The sequence below is a fragment of the Calidris pugnax genome, unplaced genomic scaffold (genome assembly GCF_001431845.1).
Source record: "Calidris pugnax isolate Ruff unplaced genomic scaffold, ASM143184v1 scaffold103, whole genome shotgun sequence".
Lineage (NCBI taxonomy): Eukaryota > Metazoa > Chordata > Aves > Charadriiformes > Scolopacidae > Calidris > Calidris pugnax.
The window spans coordinates 15,448,783-15,467,090 of record NW_015090990.1 but is presented as its reverse complement, the minus strand read 5'-3'; the positions used below and the strand labels follow the sequence as shown (position 1 = coordinate 15,467,090).

General features: G+C 42.0%; 1 protein-coding gene across 1 annotated transcript in view; it reads right to left on the bottom strand.

The window, feature by feature from the left end:
* LOC106895182 (endogenous retrovirus group K member 18 Pol protein-like) overlaps positions 1-15,538 on the bottom strand; it is a 151,891-nt gene extending 136,353 nt beyond the window's left edge. Inside the window, 3 exon segments of the mRNA XM_014954383.1 lie at positions 12,868-13,991; positions 13,993-14,055; positions 14,057-15,538. Of these exon segments, the coding sequence (XP_014809869.1) occupies positions 13,536-13,991; positions 13,993-14,055; positions 14,057-14,446 (909 nt within the window). The 5' untranslated portion in view covers positions 14,447-15,538 and the 3' untranslated portion in view covers positions 12,868-13,535.
* Positions 15,539-18,308: the final 2,770 nt, after the last annotated feature.

The window sequence follows — 18,308 nt, the reverse complement described above, 5'->3', positions numbered from 1 at the left end:
CATAGCCACTGGGACCAGCAAGACCTAAACATCCAGAGCAGCAAGCACGCATGCTTTGATTGTGTTTCTGATTCTTTCTGCAGCTGATCAGCTTTGTGATATAAAGTAATTTAAACTTATCACAATATTAAGTAATAAGAAATAAGCTGGCAAACAGAGTGAGAACTTGCATAAGGCTTAAGAGCTTCTGAAGGATCAAACAGAAGAGGAAAAAAAAAAAGAACATAGGAGGAAGTTTCCTTTTTTGTGTTGTGGTTGTCATTGGGAAAAAAAAGATTCACATTTAAAGACTTCTCTCCATTATGATATTTTTATTACTTGGCCTGCATTATATAGGTTTGGCTTTTCTTAGCATATACTGCTGATTCTGGACACCTGAAGTAGATCTCCTGAAGTCAGTATTTCCTATTTTAAGAAGAAACTCTGTTTGGCACTTTTAGCAACAACTGCAAGATATGTCAGCAAAAGTCAATTTTTCATGCTGCCATCACTGCTTCCTTCTTGCTGCCTCATTAGGGCTGGTCTTCAGTTATACAGGGCTTTACGTGCCAGTATCATATACAAGCTGATATCTGGCTCCTTCCTCAATTATGATTAAGTCAATATAATCAGCCAGCATGGGGGAACTATGCAGGCGTTGCCTCCTTTATGGAGACAGAAAGATACTGGAGTTTTTCTCCCCCAGGCGAGAAATGAGAAGTGTGAGATGTGACTTGTGATGAAATTCAGAACCACACAAAACTTGCCTGGTTTCAGATTTCATTACCCCCACACAAGAAAGGTTTGGCAAGGCAAGAGATCCTCAGCCAATTAAGGACACATAACATCAAGAATCCAGGAAGTTTCCAGCATGCAGCAAGGTGAGAAGTTTCACCGTCAGTCAAGTCTTATGTTGAGATTTGTTCAAGCTCTGAAGTCCTACAGGGTTTTGCTCATGGGCCAAGAAACTGCCAAGCAACTACACATGCCCCAACAAAAGTAAATAGACCCATTTCACCTTTGCAAATGGCCATGGGTAACAGAACAGCTGGGAATGCTGTGCTCCCTCTTGGGCTTGCAATATCAGCCTTACAGGCAAAATAAGACCGGTGCACGCTCTCAGAAGGAAGCTCAGAACAGGATGACTGCAGCTCCTCCACACTAAGGATGCACCATTTTCAACAGTGCTGAAAATGTTGTAAGCCTCAACAGCAACTGACAACTTCAGGAAGAACAGTGCATGCTGTTACGTTGAATTTGATCCCCACCACATTTGACGTAAGTTCCAAGACTCAAAACTACATATTCAGTTGGAATTTGCATCTCTCTCAGCATTTCCTGACCAACATCCCATGGCATGTGAGATTACACCTATTCTGTAAGCTCTTTTGAGACAATCGCTGCACATATCTTAGGTAAGTCATTAAAGGCTATACATTGCAGGAAGCATAAAAAAGCAGAAGCATGGATTTAAGCCTTTAACTGTTTGGTGATTCTTGTGCAACTTTGTCCAGACATCTGGGAGGGGGGAAGGTGTTTAGTAGGGAAAGATCCTTCTCTACAAGAGTTCTTTTATCTGCTTAAGAATTTATATTAGCTTTTACAGTAACACACTTCAGTGTTGTGCCCTGACAGCAACTTGCACCTTCTATATGTCTTTTCACACATCCTTGAAACAATGGCTCTCTCTACTGGTGCCTTAACATCCTATACCACAGGCCAGCTCTGCAGAGAAAAGCACTGAATACCCACAGCAGAATGGCATATATTTTTCAGGGAAAATCGTGCTCCTTCCTCTCCAGGCCTGAGGTTCATTCTTTTAGTAGGTGTTTCCCAAGTATTGTCCTTACATATACATTGGAAAGACAATTCTACTGCTAAAGACTTTTTACTTCTACAATTCAATCTCTTGCTCTTTCAGCTGATCCTAGCAAGAAAACTGTCTCAAGAAAACTGTGGCTTTGTCAGAAAGAGACAGATCACTATTTATAGATCCCCTTGCCTTTTTTGTTATTTATTTTTATTATTAGTTTACCCAACAGTTGAAGCCTGAAAACTGACAAGACCAGAGTGTTGATCTAGCAGCTTCAGTCTGACTCATAGGTCACCTTCAAACTTTTATTTTAATTTAAAAAGCAATCCCTTTACTATTGTTGCCTGATGTAAGGTTTCAGATCTTTTACTTATCTTATCAGTTGAAGACTTGATACTGGTTCAATAATTTGGAAGAACACCTGAACCACAAACCTTCAATTCTAAAATGCTACCTAAAAGCACCCCAAAAGGGGGAACTCACTCCTTCCCCCTTCAGCCATACTATCACCACTTTTGCCTCTAGAAAGCCTTGAACCTTAAGCTCAAGTTTGGAGAGTTATTTTGGTGGTTTTGCTTTGTCCCTCAATTCCCAACTGCTTTGAGCATGCAATCACTAGCTCTCATTTAATCCTTGTTAAGGCATATTAATTCAATCTTTTTACCACCCTATACACTGAGAAAGAACGCATTTGATAGGACTATCAGAAATCCATAACTCTAGCCAGAAGAGACTGCAACATCAAGTTCCAAATTACTCTTGGGGTGAGAGAGTTAAACATAATTACCATTTTTATTTTTATTTCCAATGTCAAATTTAGAACTAGAGCCATTCTCTCATCCTATGATTTGGCTACTTATTTACTGAGACCAATAACACTGAACCACAGCTGCAGCACAGATGTTCAAGGAGGAAAACTATTCTGCAAAAATCTGAGCCTGGCTTGACCAAGAGTTGACCTTCACTTTTACAGATCTAGACAGGCAAATGGACAAAAACCTGAATCCACTATTACAGAAACCTGCTTTGACCATACAACAAACTTCACTAGAGACGTACATTTACACAGAAACAGCAGGTTTTTAAATTTTAACTTTCATTCCTGAAAACAAGACTCAGACTATGTTTCCACTTCTTTGTTTCTATTTCACTCAGGCATCTTAATTACAGTATTGTCTATCACATTGTCTAACAGAGTGAAGCATCAGAGTGGAATTTCTCAGCAATCATACCCCAACAATAGATGCCTCTCCTGCCCATATTAATAGTGAGAAAGGACAGCAACTGCCTCCTATTTATGCGGCCAGAGATACGTGCCTCTGTCAGAGACCAAAAGACCCTGTCAGAGTCCTCAGATTAAAATGTTTCACTGCTACAGCATCTAAGCACTTTTAGGGCACTTTGATAAGACCTCTTAAAACCAGGACTGAGAAAAAATAAAAGGCTACATGAAGTTTACTTCTCACTTGTAAATCAATTCATTCAAGTTAAATACATAACCATACACGCCAGTCTAGATAGACTCTAGAGGAAAATTAATGAGTTATACAGAAAAGGTGTAGCATAAACAAGTTGCATGGTGACACCACAGAAAACATAAGTAGATAGTTAAGTTGTGCAGCCTTTGTGCTACTTGGATAACACAAGACACCTATAAATTAGCCAGTTAAGCCAGGTTTATGACTCTTCTGCGTAGTGATGTGATGCTAAGTACCAGGGACTCTGGAAACACAGGGAGAAGACAAATACTTAAAGATTGCTCTCTACAAAACCCTATATAGGCCTGGACAAGTCTCTCCACATTTATTTACAGTAGGTGTCCAAGAAGGTGGTTTTCAGTGGAATCTATACCAAGTGACATCAAAGAAAAATCAGTTTTTAAACCAAAACGAAAATAAAACTACAATATCCACCTAGCATTATGATTTTTTTTTTGCCTTCTCACCTTAGTAAATAAGATGTTTTATAAAGAACTAGTGTTAAGCTGAATGTAACAGTTATTACATTCCATGCTCAGAATGAACATTTCTCTTTTTTTTTTCTTTACTACTCTGATATTTCTTTACTACTCTGATATTGTGCCAAGAAGAACAATGTGCCATGACAGTACTAACTGTTTTATACAAAATTCTTACATTCAGGTCACTGCCTGCTTTAGACCAATTTACGTTAAAACTAGAAGCAAAATAAAGCCTCTCATTTTTCTTTTAATTATGCTATTGATTTACAAATGCACCTCTTAGAGCCATATTCAGGAAATACATTCCAAACAGGACTTCACAGAATATCCATACAGAAGTTATTAATTAAAACGTGAAATGTCATTTTTTGTAGCTTGATCTTCAGAGAAACTGAGCACTTAATGCTGCTGCTAAAGTCACTGGAAGCTATGGATTCACATCACTCCTAAAATAAAAATGAAAATCAGACCATGAGCTTCTAAAATACTTTGAGATCTTTGGATGGTGTTACAGAAATGAAACTGCAATTATTAAAATATTCACCATTATTAAATATGCAAGGCACCTGCAGATGAGTCTTTGGATCTTCATTGCAGCATAAGAGAGAATGGGACTCGCTTTCCTCAGTAATGAGGAGACAAGTGATCTCCAAGGAGAGTAGCAGCTACCTGCTAGGGCCATTACAATTACATGAGTTGTTCATTATATAGTACTGACAAATTATTCTGAAGAGTTTCAGGGCTTATAGATGTGCAAAACATAGTAAGAGGTTAAGGCAGGAGTGAAACCAAACCTCAAGATTTTTCTGCACCTTCCCAAGGTTTCTTTTTTGTGATTTTTTTCTTTGTTTGTTGTTGTTGTGGGGGGGTTTTGTTTGGTTGTTTCGGTTTTTTAACTGGAGTCAGGTCTAAATTTTGATGGTTAATTTTGATGGTTAATTTTATTGTTGTTCTCTCCCACCTCCCAATTTTTAAAAGATATAAAGCCTGAATCTGGATTTAGAATTTTGAGATCTCCCAGTCATTAGGAAGTGCAAGAGGACACTTTTGGAGTAAGAATAAGTAACTCTGAAAAGCAGTATGCAAGAGAAGAAGAGACTTCCCAATGAACAGAGAACAGGAAAGAAACAATTGGCAGCAGCTTTGATATTCTAAGTCTTATGGCAGCAAAACTTCCTACCCCTTCTCCTAAAGTGTCTTTGACTACATATTTATATTAGAAACTGGTTTCAATCATGGTTCAGACACCGAATGCAATGCAGTAAGCGCTGTCTGGCTTGTGGTACAGATTCTGTCTGTTTCTATACCATTGGGATACAGTTAAGGTGGCAAAACAAACATTCATTTGCAGATGAAACTGTATATAGTAAACTGCTAATTGACATATATGTACATATAAGTACAGACACTACTGATTAATGGTAGAACACCATTCTTCCTTATAACCCCTCCAGCAGCACTGAAAAAAATTCAGCTGAAGTAGAGTCATAGAATCGTCTAGGTTGGAAGGGACCTTAAAGATCATCTAGTCCAACCATCAACCTAATTCTGACAAAAAAATAAATAAGAAATAAGCAAAAAACCAACCAAACAAAAAAACCACCACATACTAAATCATATTCTTGAGGACCATGTCAACCCATATTTGAACACCTCCAGGGATGGTGCCTCAACCACTTCCCTGGGCAGCCTATTCCAATGCTGGATAACCGTTTCCATGAAGAAATGTTTCCTAATATCCAATCTAAACCTCCCCTGGTGCAACTTGAGGCCATTTCCCCTTGTCCCATCTCCTGTGACCTGGGGAGTCACCTCTGCCTCAAACAAGATATATTAAGCATTACTAACAGTCAGAAATATTTTAACTACACTTAGAGTAAGTGTATTTTTTAATTTTATATCAAAAGTCAAGAATTACAAATTCTATTAACAAGCTGACACAGTAGCTAGGCTATTTTTCTCTACCAGCCTGTACCCATATAGAAGAAAATCCCAAACTACGTCTACTAGAGCATGCACTTACAATAAACATGGTTTGAAGTTATTTAGACATGCTTGTTTGCACTAGAATGGTACCTTGAAACAAATCTGGATTTTGTTGGGCCTTACACTGTAGACAGCAGGCCTTCAGAGACAGAGAAAAACCTGTGTTAAGTTAACCAGCAGGCCAGAGGCAGCATGAAGGTCACAGATCACCTATCTCATATTGCACCTTCCCTTTGCTGGATATCGTGGCTTTCTACCATTTGCCCACTGAAGAGACTAAGTTAAGCGTGACCATTTAATCTAGACAGACAGATGAGAGCCTCAGCCTTCAGGTGAGCATTCATAGCGGCAGTACCATTGATCAGGATAACATAATTTATTATAGGTTAATAGTTGTCTGCATCAAAGTTGTCTGCATATTTTCCCCCAGGTTTGTCTGTCCGAAGTTTACTACAGGCCTGGTGATGCATTTGTTGCACCTTTCTGAACATAAAAATTAAGATTCAAAATAAGATTCTTGGTTTATTTGATTAACTCAGGTGCAGCAGGAAACAGAATAGAGGCACAAAGACCAAGAATATTTAAGTCACCAAATTAAATCATAGAGGAAATTCTCTTACCTAGAATGAGATTTAGATAAAAATACAACATTTTCATGCTATTTATGATTTGTTCTGACACTTTCCCCCACCACAAAAACATTACATAAATCCAGAAGTAAACATATTAACAGCAAGATTTACCTCTAGACTGAAACATTCGTACATTTCATTTGTACATAACACAAGCACAGTTACCACAGTATCCAAAAGCATATCACCCAGATCAACAATGTACTACTTCCACAGTGATTTGGCCTTACTAGGTTTGTGTTTTTCCACGAAAACCAAACGAGAAGAGTCACAAGGAAGAAAAGGACCCACGCAACAAAAGCATGAAGCAGAGCAAGGCAAGCAGAAGCCAACAGGGAGAGGGGACCTGGCAAGGCCGGCGGCAGTGGCCAGCCCACTCGCTCTCCTCCCACGAAGGATGAGGCCCCCCCTGACAACCAGCCCTACACACAGGCAGTTGTGGCCTTCCCCCTGGGTCAGGCCACTAGTGGGTGTGGGCAGGGACATGCACTGACACAACTCCTATGCAACAGGAATACAAAACTAAGAAGTCTTACCCAGTGTGTCCTTGAGGGCAGCTTTACCACCAGCCTCCACCACCTCAAGATGGCGGCCTCCTCAGGGCGCTTGTGCCCCAGCACTGAGGGAGAGCTGGGCCCCCCTCTCCTCACAGGTGCTTTCTCAGCCCCGCAACCCCCTCAGTGCACCCTGTCACCATCCTGGCCAGAGGCTTCCCCTCAGAGGGGCAGCATGAGGGGGTCCCTCCCAGGGTTTGGCACAGGGGAAAGACCCCTGGCTTGCACCCCACTGGTCCCACAGCCTGACAGGGCAGCAGCTCCCCACAGAAGGCCAGGTCCCTTGGGCTGCCCCACACCAGACAGAGCTCACCAGCAGCCCCAGCTCGTTTTTCAACTCCAAGCACAGGTGTAGCTGGGCTCAGGTGAGCCCCGCACCTGTTTATCCTCATCAGCAACAAGCTTTGTTTTGTTATTTGCCTCAATATCATCCACACAGACAGGTATGGGATGAAGCCATTACTCTTGGAGACTTTCTCGCAGATTAACTTGTGAAGAGAAAGGAGAGGAGGAAGTCCCACCTGCTATGTCACACAGCAGGCCAGGGCAGTGAACACCCCGGCTAAGGGTGACAGGAGCCCAAACAGGCCTCAGCTCCAATGTGCAACCAGCCCACTCCCTCAGATCCTCCCAAAGGGCAGGTAAGACATGCTGGTTCCTCACCTAACCCAGCCGACCTCCTCCTCCTCCGGGGCCAGGTGGGCGCAAAGCTGCCCTTCGTACCGTTGACTGGAGCTTCCCCTCAGGAAGCCCTGGCAGACATGGAGCCCCCTGCCCAGGTGGGCTTCCCTTCACGTTCTCTCCACTTCTCCCTTAATGGCCCTTGGGCTCTCGCTCACACAACGCACCCCTGGCTGTTGGCTGCCCCCGCCAGCCGAAGCGGGCAGCAGCTGCCGGAGGGGCCCATGAATTGGCGGGTGAAGGTGGGCGCTGAGGGAGGCAGAGGCGGGGAGGCCCGCCAACAGCCAGCATTCCCAGACCATAAATCTTTTAAAACCAAAGCAAACCTGTGGCACAGAAGCGCTCCCCGATGCCTTCTTTCACCGCGACAGCATGGACCATGGTAAAAAAGGCTTGTCAGATGCGCTGCAGAGCTCTGTCTTAAACCCCTTGCAGCTCCTGGAAAAGTTTTCCACAGTTCTGGTTTAGAACCGGCAAAATACGGACTGTTTGTAGTCTTCCCATTTCACCACAGTGATCCTCCAGCTGATGTATCAGCTACCAGGCTTTTAGGTTTTTTTTCAACTTCACTCATTCTCTCAGAGCGTCCTCTTTTCTGGGACTAGATGAAAGCCCCGTGCTAGCTCCCTCATGCATTACAACCCCAAAACATTCACAAAAAATACACAGGAAAATATGAACATTTAGAAAAAATACAGGGGAAACGAGGAAGGTGGCAGAGGTTCAAAGAATACAGCTTAAGTAGTAACTTATTGGAACACTAAATACTAGAAAATTAACAGAGGAGTCATCAGATATCACAAAGGCAAGTACCTACTGAAAGAAAAAAAATAGTAAAACATTCACCATATAGAGAAAACAGGCACTGTTGGCCACAGTGACAGCAAAAGTCCCATGTAAGTCAAATCTACTTTAATAAGTACATAAAATATACCTCAAGAATTTTAAATTTCAATAACAGATAAATCCATCATTCACAGAATGTCAACTTTAAGTGAATTATTCATTATATTCCTGTTCAGATTCCTCCTGGAAAATGGCAAGAAGAGAAATCTGCACAGGAAAAAGTAAGAGCACAAAACAGGGAAAGGCAGCAGCTAAAAGTGGAGTAGAAGAGGAAGGAAAAAGAACAACAGAAATAGAAAAAGAAACAGCAGCAGGAACAAATGGAAAAAGTGAAGGCAGATCTGGAAAATGGGAGCATGGAGATGTGGTTAGTGAGGATAATGTTCTCAATTGGGAACATTTGAATGATGACAGGGAACTACAGCAGTCTTTGCTTTTTGTCAGCAAAGCCTATGTATCCAAACCCATCAATGTTCCAGCATGAAGAAATATATATATAACAAAGCATCTTCCAATATAATAGAAGACTAAAAACACACAAGAGTGTAAAGGAGCCACAAAACTGATCCAGTACCCCCAGGCAAATTCCAAACTAGAGGATAACACCACAGACCTTTTCATCTGGAACATGTGCATACATAAAGTTCCATCCTTTACCAGCACATTAGATTTTTTTCCCCAAGTTTAATAGTATGTGTATGTCTACTAATTTAACTTCATTTTTGTAAATACTTTCATCCATTTATCATTACTCTGATTTCTGAGTCCCTCCTAAAATTACGATTTTCCAACTCACTAATGAAAAAACAGTGTCAACAATGAATCAAAATCACTTAACAAATTCAGTTTTTGAACCAATTGTACCTAGCTTACAGTGAGTTCACAAAGATTATATTCCACACTTTCCATACAGCACCAAAACCACTACTGAGCATTTTCTTTGAGGAAAATCTCAGCATGGATACAACTGCATGATTATAAAGACCTTTCATAGCAATGTAGGTTATTCCTTAATGATACAAGAATTTTATACTACAAAAAAAATGCAGCAAGAGCACTTTTGCTTTTCACCTCTGCTGACATAGCTTTAGGAGGAAAAAAAACACCCACCAAAACCCCACAACAAATACTTAGGGCAAATGTCTGGGGAACCCACTGTTGAAAGATATTAGTTGTTTAGCTTAAATAAGCAAGCTTAAATATGAATAAATCACTTAGGGTTATAATATGGTGTGATTTATGCTGTTTGCTTAGCTTTACTTAGCATGAGTAGCTGGATTTGCTGAAGCCTTCAGGCCACAATAGAGTTAATTTTCTTGTTAATTTTCCTAGCAGCTGGTACACTGCTGTGTTAGTCTTTTAGTATAAGAAAAATGTTGATAACACACTGATGTTTTGGTAATTCTGGGACTTTTCAGTTCTCCATCTTCTGCCAGCAAGTGGAGATGCACAAGAAGCATAAACCAGAATATAAGGAGGCTACAACTGTCAGCAGAGACTGCAAATGAATAAGGTAAGAACATTCAACAGCCTGCCTGTCTGGAAACAGAAAAAGAATCTAATAAGCTGTTAGAAGACCCCAGACCAAAAATCACCGTTGGCCTAAAAGACACACGAACATGCCCTGGTTTGAAGTAAAACAATTACTGTTCTGTAATTTTATGTCTTAGCTAGGCCTCTTCTCTCTGAAATTAGCGGCATATTGTGGAGAAAACTGCTCGTTCTTAAGAGTGATACAGTTTGTGCTACACGGCAAGGAATGGTATGCAGGTGAGGGGCAGGTGTAAAGATTACAAGGGTATAGTTGCCCAGGCATTTCTTTGTTCCAGGTCCCTGCCTTCTGAGAGGAACCCAGCCCAGGCTGACCTCGCTGCTGTACCTTTCAATTAAATAACTTATTTCTCTAAAATCTGACACCTGAGACTCTGCTGTCTGAGCCTGAAAAAAGAGGGAGCACACCCAATAGCAAGTGTGTGCATGTGTGTGAGGAGTCAAAAAGGGCATCCATCAGCCCACTGGGATTGCCCCCTGCAAAGGGACCCTGGTCCTAGCAGTTAAAGACTTGGGTGGTGCGTGAAAGCTAAGGTAGTGACTTCTCCTTTAACACCATCAGTATCAGAAACAAGCTCTGGTGTAATGTAATTATCACATTTCTATTCATTTTTGAAGGGTTCTGCTTAGACAAAACAACACATTCTAACAGCATCTTATTGCTTTGCTTCTATTTTCTTCCTCTAGTTACTTTTTCATTACGAGTAGCATTTACTGGGGAGAACAGCGACCTCCTTGGGTGATTTTTAAGAGCTGCAGCCTACCTAAAAATGATTGAATACCCTGGTCACGGGCATTCCTGAGAATCAGATTTGTAGAAGTAGCATCTTTTAATCAGGTAGTTTAAAAGAAAGGACAAATCTGCCTTGTGAAGCATTTTTCAATATTAGTGTCATAACTCAACTTTATTTCAGGAAAAGCAAGTAGGCATTGAAGTCAAACTGTTGGACTGAGAACCCTGAGTTAGTTTGGAACTTACCTTAAATAGCACTCAGTGAAACAGCAGATCTTTAGTTTGATAGCCCTTAACTTCTAGTTCTCAAAATAAAAAGATTATTCCTTCACTTCATGAACCTCCTGGACTTTCTTTCATGCTCCTTACTCATAGCGTGAATCCTCCTGCAAAAATAGCCCATTTTGGCCGCCATTCTGTTTACACATAAATCTCAGCTGTGGCGTATGAAGGCACAGACCCCGGTCGGTGATGCAACCAGAATGGTTTATTCTAACAAACAGGCAGCTTATATAGTACTATTGTATCTCCTTTCCCAACCGACAGGCCCCTGCAACCTCCAGCTGCCAGGCAGGCAGAATTCCCCTCAATGAGTTGGGCTGCCAGGCACTGCTGATGGGTCGTTAGGACTTGCTCACGGGCCTTCCCCTGCCAGTGCTCCTGCTTCTTCCACAATCCTCTTCACCCACATCTCCCCCTTTTTTGTTTAATGTACAGAGTGCTGCTTGTGTTATTATACATGTATATTACATCCTAATGATTACATTGAACCTATACTATCAAAACTACTATAAACTATAAAACTACTATTAACTATACTTTTAAGCTTATTGATTTTTATAACTCTCTTATGCTATGGCTGGTTTCTACATCCACTTCTTTTTCTAACATCATACTTTGCAAAGCAAGTACAGTGTGCATTTGAGCATACATGACTTGATTTACGCTTTTGTAACACAGGGAAACAAACATGGCAAACATAACGTAATCACTAACAGAACTATCAGGCCTGATAACATTAAAACCAACGATACTTTTGTGAACAGAAAAGGTTCATTGCTCTGTTGTTTCTGATAGTTCGGCATCTAGATGCAGTCAAACATATCGTGCTGGGATCCACTTGGGACCATTTCCTGTGGAAACACAAGTGTATCCTCGCCTCCAAGTTATCAATGGCATAGGGCCTTCCCATTGTCCAGTGGCCATATCATGAATAAGGACCATTGGCTGTGTTTTGAACATTGGGGAAGCTCCGAAGTGTTGATTCACTCGTGCCATATCAGTGTTGTCTCTGCTTAGAAAATTTAAAACAAAAGTGGCTTTCCATAGTTGTTCCTGTGGTGGATCTTCCAGACTCACCCTTTTTTGTTTAATTAGCAATTGTTTTAACATTTGATGGGCACACTCAACCATCACCTGCCCAGTAGGGGAGTGTGGAATTCCAGTGATGTGGCGAATGCCCCATTCTTGTAAAAGGAGTTGTGTGGGTTTAGATACATATGCAGGGCCATTGTCTGTCTTGATGGTTTCTGGTATACCCATAGCAGCGATGGCTGCTAGCCAGTGTCGTTGGACATCTCCACTCTTTTCTCCTGTATGTGCAGTGGCAAAGATATAATTAGAAAAAGTATTAACAGTGACATGTACATACTTGAGGCCACCAAATTCTCCAAAATGTGTAACATCTGTTTGCCAAATTTGCAGTGGTGAGGTGTCACGTGGGTTAACTCCCAATTGTGGCAACGGGGCTATAGATTGGCATTCAGGGCATGTCAAGATAATATTATGTGCTTGGTCTGTGGTTAGCTGAAATTGCTTTTGTAGTGCCTTCCTGTTTTGGTGAAAAAAGTTGTGAGAGAGCTGTGTTTGTTGAAATAATTGCTGTGTGGCGAGGGCGACTGTGGCTTTGTCAGCAGCACGCTTGCCCTCGGCTAGTGGTCCTGGCAGAGAGGTGTGTGACCATATACACATGATGTAATAGGGTAATTTACGATAGGAAACATGATGCCATCATTTTTTAAGTTGTGTGAATAACACTGGGTTGTTGACTTCCTTTAGGAAAGCGCCTTCTATACGCTGAACAATTCAATTCCTGTAACATATAAAGAATCAGTTATGATATTGAGACTTACATCAGAAAAAAGCTGAAAAGCACGCGCAACAGCTGCAAGCTCAACAACTTGGGGCGATCCATCGACACATTTTATATCTTGGTTCCAGAGATTTTCGGTGGATCGTCAAAGGACCACTGCTCTGTGTGTTTTCCTGGAACCATCTGTGAATGCTGTAACTGCATTAGAAAGTGGGATATGAGAAAATAAGGTTTGATTAGTCAGAGGTAATTCTTCTAAGGAATTTAATGGAGAATGTTTACGTAAATGGATTAAAATCTGACCACTGTAGTCTGCAAGTGCAGTCTGCACACTGAGAGATTCTGCTAACATCCAGTCCAAGTCTTTTTTGTTGGTGGGAATATAAATGAATTCTGGATCACTGGCTTTTAGAGTCTGAAGTTGGTGATGACCTTTCTGAATCAAGTTGGCAAACATTTCCAATCGTGAAGTTACAGTTTTTGTAAATGTATGAGGCAAAAAGAGCCACTCTATTATCATAAGTGGGTCTTCTTTTGCTTAGAAGGGCATATGGCTGAAAGGTATTCTGAATGATGATGGAGTACACTGGAAGCATTAAACAAAGACAGTGACTTGTCAAAGTGTAAAAAGTGTCAAAGGTGTCTGTAAAGCCTCTATTACTTGCTGTAGACATTGTGGTCCAGTAGGTGTCAGCTGTCTTTTAGAGTTCAAGTCAGGGTCACTTTTAACAATTGAAACAGGGGGTCCTGTGTAGTGATACCCAGAAAAGGTCTAAGCCAGCTGATAGTTCCCAACAATTTTTGCAGATCATTCAGAGTCTTTATTTGTAATGCCAGCTGCAGTGCTTGTGGCTGGATGGTGTGAGCTGTAATTTTCCATCCTAGATACTTCCAGGGTGGTACACGTTGGACCTTTTCCTTGGCTATCTGCAAGCCTGCTCCTTGGACAGCAAGGCGGACTTGGCAGATGACTGTCTGCAGGTCTTTGTCCTTTTCGGTGGCTAAAAGTATGTCATCCATGTAATGACAAATTATAACATGAGGGTTTGCATTTCGGACAGGTTGCAAAGCATTTGCTACAGTTAATTGGCAGATAGTCAGGCTATTCAGCATACCTTGTGGCAACACAGTCCAATGATATCATTGTGTTGGCTGTTCCTGATTTGACAGATGGTACAGAGAATGCAAACCGGGGTGCATCCTTTGGGTGTAGAGGAATAGCAAAAAAAACAGTCTTTGAGATCAATGATGGCTATTGGCCAATTTTGAGGCAGCATAGAAGGTGAAGGAAGACCAAACTGTAGCGCACCCATGGGCTCAATGACTGCATTTATAGCTCCAAGGTCATGCAACAGTCGCCACTTGCCACTTTTCTTTGGTATTACAAATACAGGAGCATTCCACGGACTGGTAGTGGATACAATGTGGCCTGTGGCCAATTGTTCTTGTACTAAGTCATGCAAATGCAGCAGTTTATCTTTTTTCAGGGACCATTGATCTACCCAAACATGTTTTTGTGATTTCCATCTCAATTGAAGGGCCTGCTGCTTGTCAACAGTCCCTATTGAAAATCTGTTTTCAGGAAGATTCCCCAATGGCTTAACAAGTCTCCGCCCCATAATATACAGGACACCCGGAGGACATAAGGAGCTACTTGTGCAATCCAACCATCAGGTATCTTGAAAGTTAATATCTTTGCACTTTGTTTGAGTCTCTGAGGACCTCCTACCCCCACAATAGCAGAGGTAGGATCTCTCAGTGGCCATTCGGGAGGCCAGTCTGATACATTAATGATAGTGATATCTGCTCCTGTGTCCACCAGACCAGAAAAGTGCCGATCATGGACTTGGCAACGTAACAAAGGCTGTTCTTTAGATACTTGTTTTGACCACAAAACTACAGGTTTTTCAGTGCTCCCAAATCCTCCTTTACGAGGGTTGATCACGGAGAGGAGAGGTACTAATTGCGCAATTCGTTGCCCTTTTGGAACAAAACAAGGCGGAGACAGTGTCCAAGCAATAATTTTGATTTCTCCCACAAAATCAGCATCAATTACTCCAGGCAAAACAAAAAGTCCCATTTGTGTGGTCGAGGAACGCCCTAACAAAAGAGCACTCCTGCCATTTCCAAGAGGTCCCATCACCCCAGTGGGGATGAGAACAACTGCTGTGGTATCTAGAGTTACTGACTGGGCTGTGGCCAGGTCCCCTCCTGCACTTCCAGCTGTGGTTGGTGGGACCATGCTGGCCAAGCGTTGTTCTGCGGTCTTGGGACCGTATTTGTTGTTATCACACATGGTCTCGCACTCCTCCCCCTGTTTCCCAAACCCCCTTAGGGTTTGACCATCAGCATGGAATTTGAATTTGCAGTCACTTGCCCTGGGCAGTCCCTGGCCACAGTGGGGGCACGGTCGGTCTGCCATGAATCGATTTTCTCGACTGCCTCGCTTAACTGTTTTACAATCTTTTTTAAGATGCCCAGGTTTTCCACAATTGTAACAGTCTGCCTTCAGAGCAGCCCCCACAACGAGCTGTGTTGATAACGCATCAGCTAAGAGACTTATGAGTTTGTGCCGATATCTTGGTACGATTTTATCATATCAGTGAGAGAGGGATTAGCATTCTTAATTGTTCGCGACACTTTATGGCAGTGAGCATTAGCATTTTCGAAGGCTAATTGTTTCATAAGAATATCATGAGCTGCTCAGTGATCTACTTGTCTCTCTACTGCATTTTGGAGCCAATCAAGGAATTTTATATAGGGTTCTCCAGGCGCTTATGTGCCAGCAGAAAAGGAAGCTTCTGGAGCAGCTGTATCAGGTACCCATCTTATCATGTGCAGTACACAAAACACTGTCTGTCCATCTGGGCTTGCGCATTGGGAGCAGCCTGAGGTCCTTCATCGACGAGCTCATTCACACCAATATGATTTAAATTGCCCGTTAAATTATCCAGTGCTTCAGCAGTCGTGAGATCATGGTACTTGGTCATGAACACAGCATATTGCACAGCTGACAAAACCATACGCAACAACAGTTTCCAATCATGAGGAGTCATGACATACCCGTCACCAAGAGCTGTTAGTAAATTCATGGTATGTCCTGACTGGAGACCATAATCTTTGACTGATTTCCTCAGGTCTTTAACATGATCGTAACTCGAAGCCTCCCACATTCTGGGTCGATTTTCACGATAAATAATAGAAAATGCCTGCAAAATGTCTGTGTCGCCTTTAGCTAAGGCTTCTTTTCGACTTTTATCCCACACACCACGACAATTACTCAAGGGGTTTAGATCATTCCCCACTGCCGCCTTCTTTTTATTATCAGAAAGAAATAGATTAGGTTCTGGGTCAGTGGGCCCAAGATCAAATGGGTCTCCTGAGAAACTCTCTGTCAACATCAGTATTGTCCAGGCAGGGTGGCGGCGGGGCAGAAGGACGTGTTGGACTCTCCTCAGAGGTGTTTTTTGTCCCTTTGGGGAGCTCTACCAGGGCTTCAAATATCAGCCGCCAAAGTGGTAAAGGCTGAGCTGCAGCTTTATCTGTCCCTGCAGCAGCGTCCCAAAGCTTTGTGCCAATTTGGTCCCACGTGTCTTGTCAAAGGTGCTGGTCTTGGGATAGTCCGGGACATTTTTTCATACCCAAAGAAAGTTACTAAAGACAGGGTAGGTACAGATCGATTTTGAGTTTTTAAAATATAGTGTAGTAGTTCTAGATTCATTTGCTGCTCTTTCGGCAGAGTGTTTCCCTGCTCCTCTCTTGGCAGAGTGCTCCCCATGGTTCCTGATCACTCACCTCCCTCCTGCAGAAGGCGATGGGCCAGCAGTGAGGTCAGTCCTGGAGGCGATCCCTGGTTCCATCGGGCTGCGCTACCGCTCCAGATGGCTCTAGTCTCCTGATTAATGCCAACATGGGCACCATTTGTAGTGTACGAAGGCACAGTCCCCAGTCAGTGATGCAACCAGAATTATTTACTCTAACCAACAGGCAGCTTATATAGTACTATTGTATCTTCTTTCCCAACTGCCAGGCAGGTGGAATTCCCCTCCATCAGTGGGGCCGCCAGGCATTGTTTACGTCGTCTAGACTTGCTCACGGGCCTTCCCCTGCCAGTGCTCCTGCTTCTTCTATTCCTTCTTCAGCTCTCTGCTTCTTCCACAATCCTGTTCACCCACGCTCAGCCAAGGCTTTAATTGCATCCTTCTTTGCTGCACAGCCTGGGTTCTTGTTCTGGGCTTGCATTCTTGTTCCACAAAGACGCTTCACAATTTTTTCTTCCAGCTCTTGTTTGTCTGAACTTTCCTAGCTGTCCCTGTGCTCCCCTCCATCCCTTGTCTCCACATTTTTGTTTCATGTGAACAATGTACCTGTATCCCATAGTCCTCGTTTCCTCCTCAAAAGCACACATGTAAAAATTACAATTCAGGTTTTTGCCCCCTTTACACACAGTGTGAAGGAAAGTAGGCCATAATCTATTTTTTTTAATACTGATTTGCAGAAGCAACCAGATGTATGCTAAGTATCACTAACAAGCACCTGTTCTCTCTTTATTCTCATTTCTCTCCCTTCACTTCGGCAGTCTGCTTAGCTCTTTCGGCTAGAACCTGCTCTTCTGGCATAAATGTTCAGCAAATCCAAGGTTGCTCTAGCAATCAATAATAAATAATCATTTATGTTCTAGTTTACAGAAACTAGAAGAAGAGTGGAGGTGGCAGCAAAGAAGTCATAATTAGAGAAAGTAGCGCAAGAACTTATTTGGCAGCAGGAGGATTATCAGAGAAAGCTTCTGCAGTTCCAGAAGAGACAGGCAGAAGAACAAAAAGGAGCAGATAGTCTAGAGAGAGGCTAATGATTACTGTAGCTGCAGGTAATTGACCTGATTGGATGTAAAGACAGACTTAGCCTTTGTCTGCCACGGAATGCCTGTGACACTAAGTTCCAAACTTGCAGTAGCTCAGCTGCTCCTCCTCTATTAAATAGATATGGTAACAACTGTCCTCTCTTCCACAGTCCCTGCAGCCTGAAGAAGAGAAATTCCACAGCCTAGCTATAATACCACTGTGTAAGATACTGGCAATAATAACATTTGTGCTACATCTGTTCATTTCTTAGTGTTTTCATTATATATCTGCTCTGAAAGCCTGAATCTCAGTAGCTACAGTTTAAAACAAACAAACAAACAAACCCCAAAAAACCCAAAACAAACAAACAAATTAACAAATAGTTGCAGAGGAAGGCTTGAAAACCTAAGTGCCAAACAGGAAAAAAAAATCCAATTATAATTTAAGACAAACTCACATGTTTGAGACAATATTAAATGCTTGCAACATCAGTATTATAACAGTATTTTCTTGCTATTGGTAATTGATGGAAAAAAAAAACATTTCCTAAATAGGAAGTATGTGAGCAACTAATTGTTGTTGTTGATCTGTTTCTAAGAAGCAGAAAAATGCAGACAGAAAGAAGGAGCAATGTGGTTAG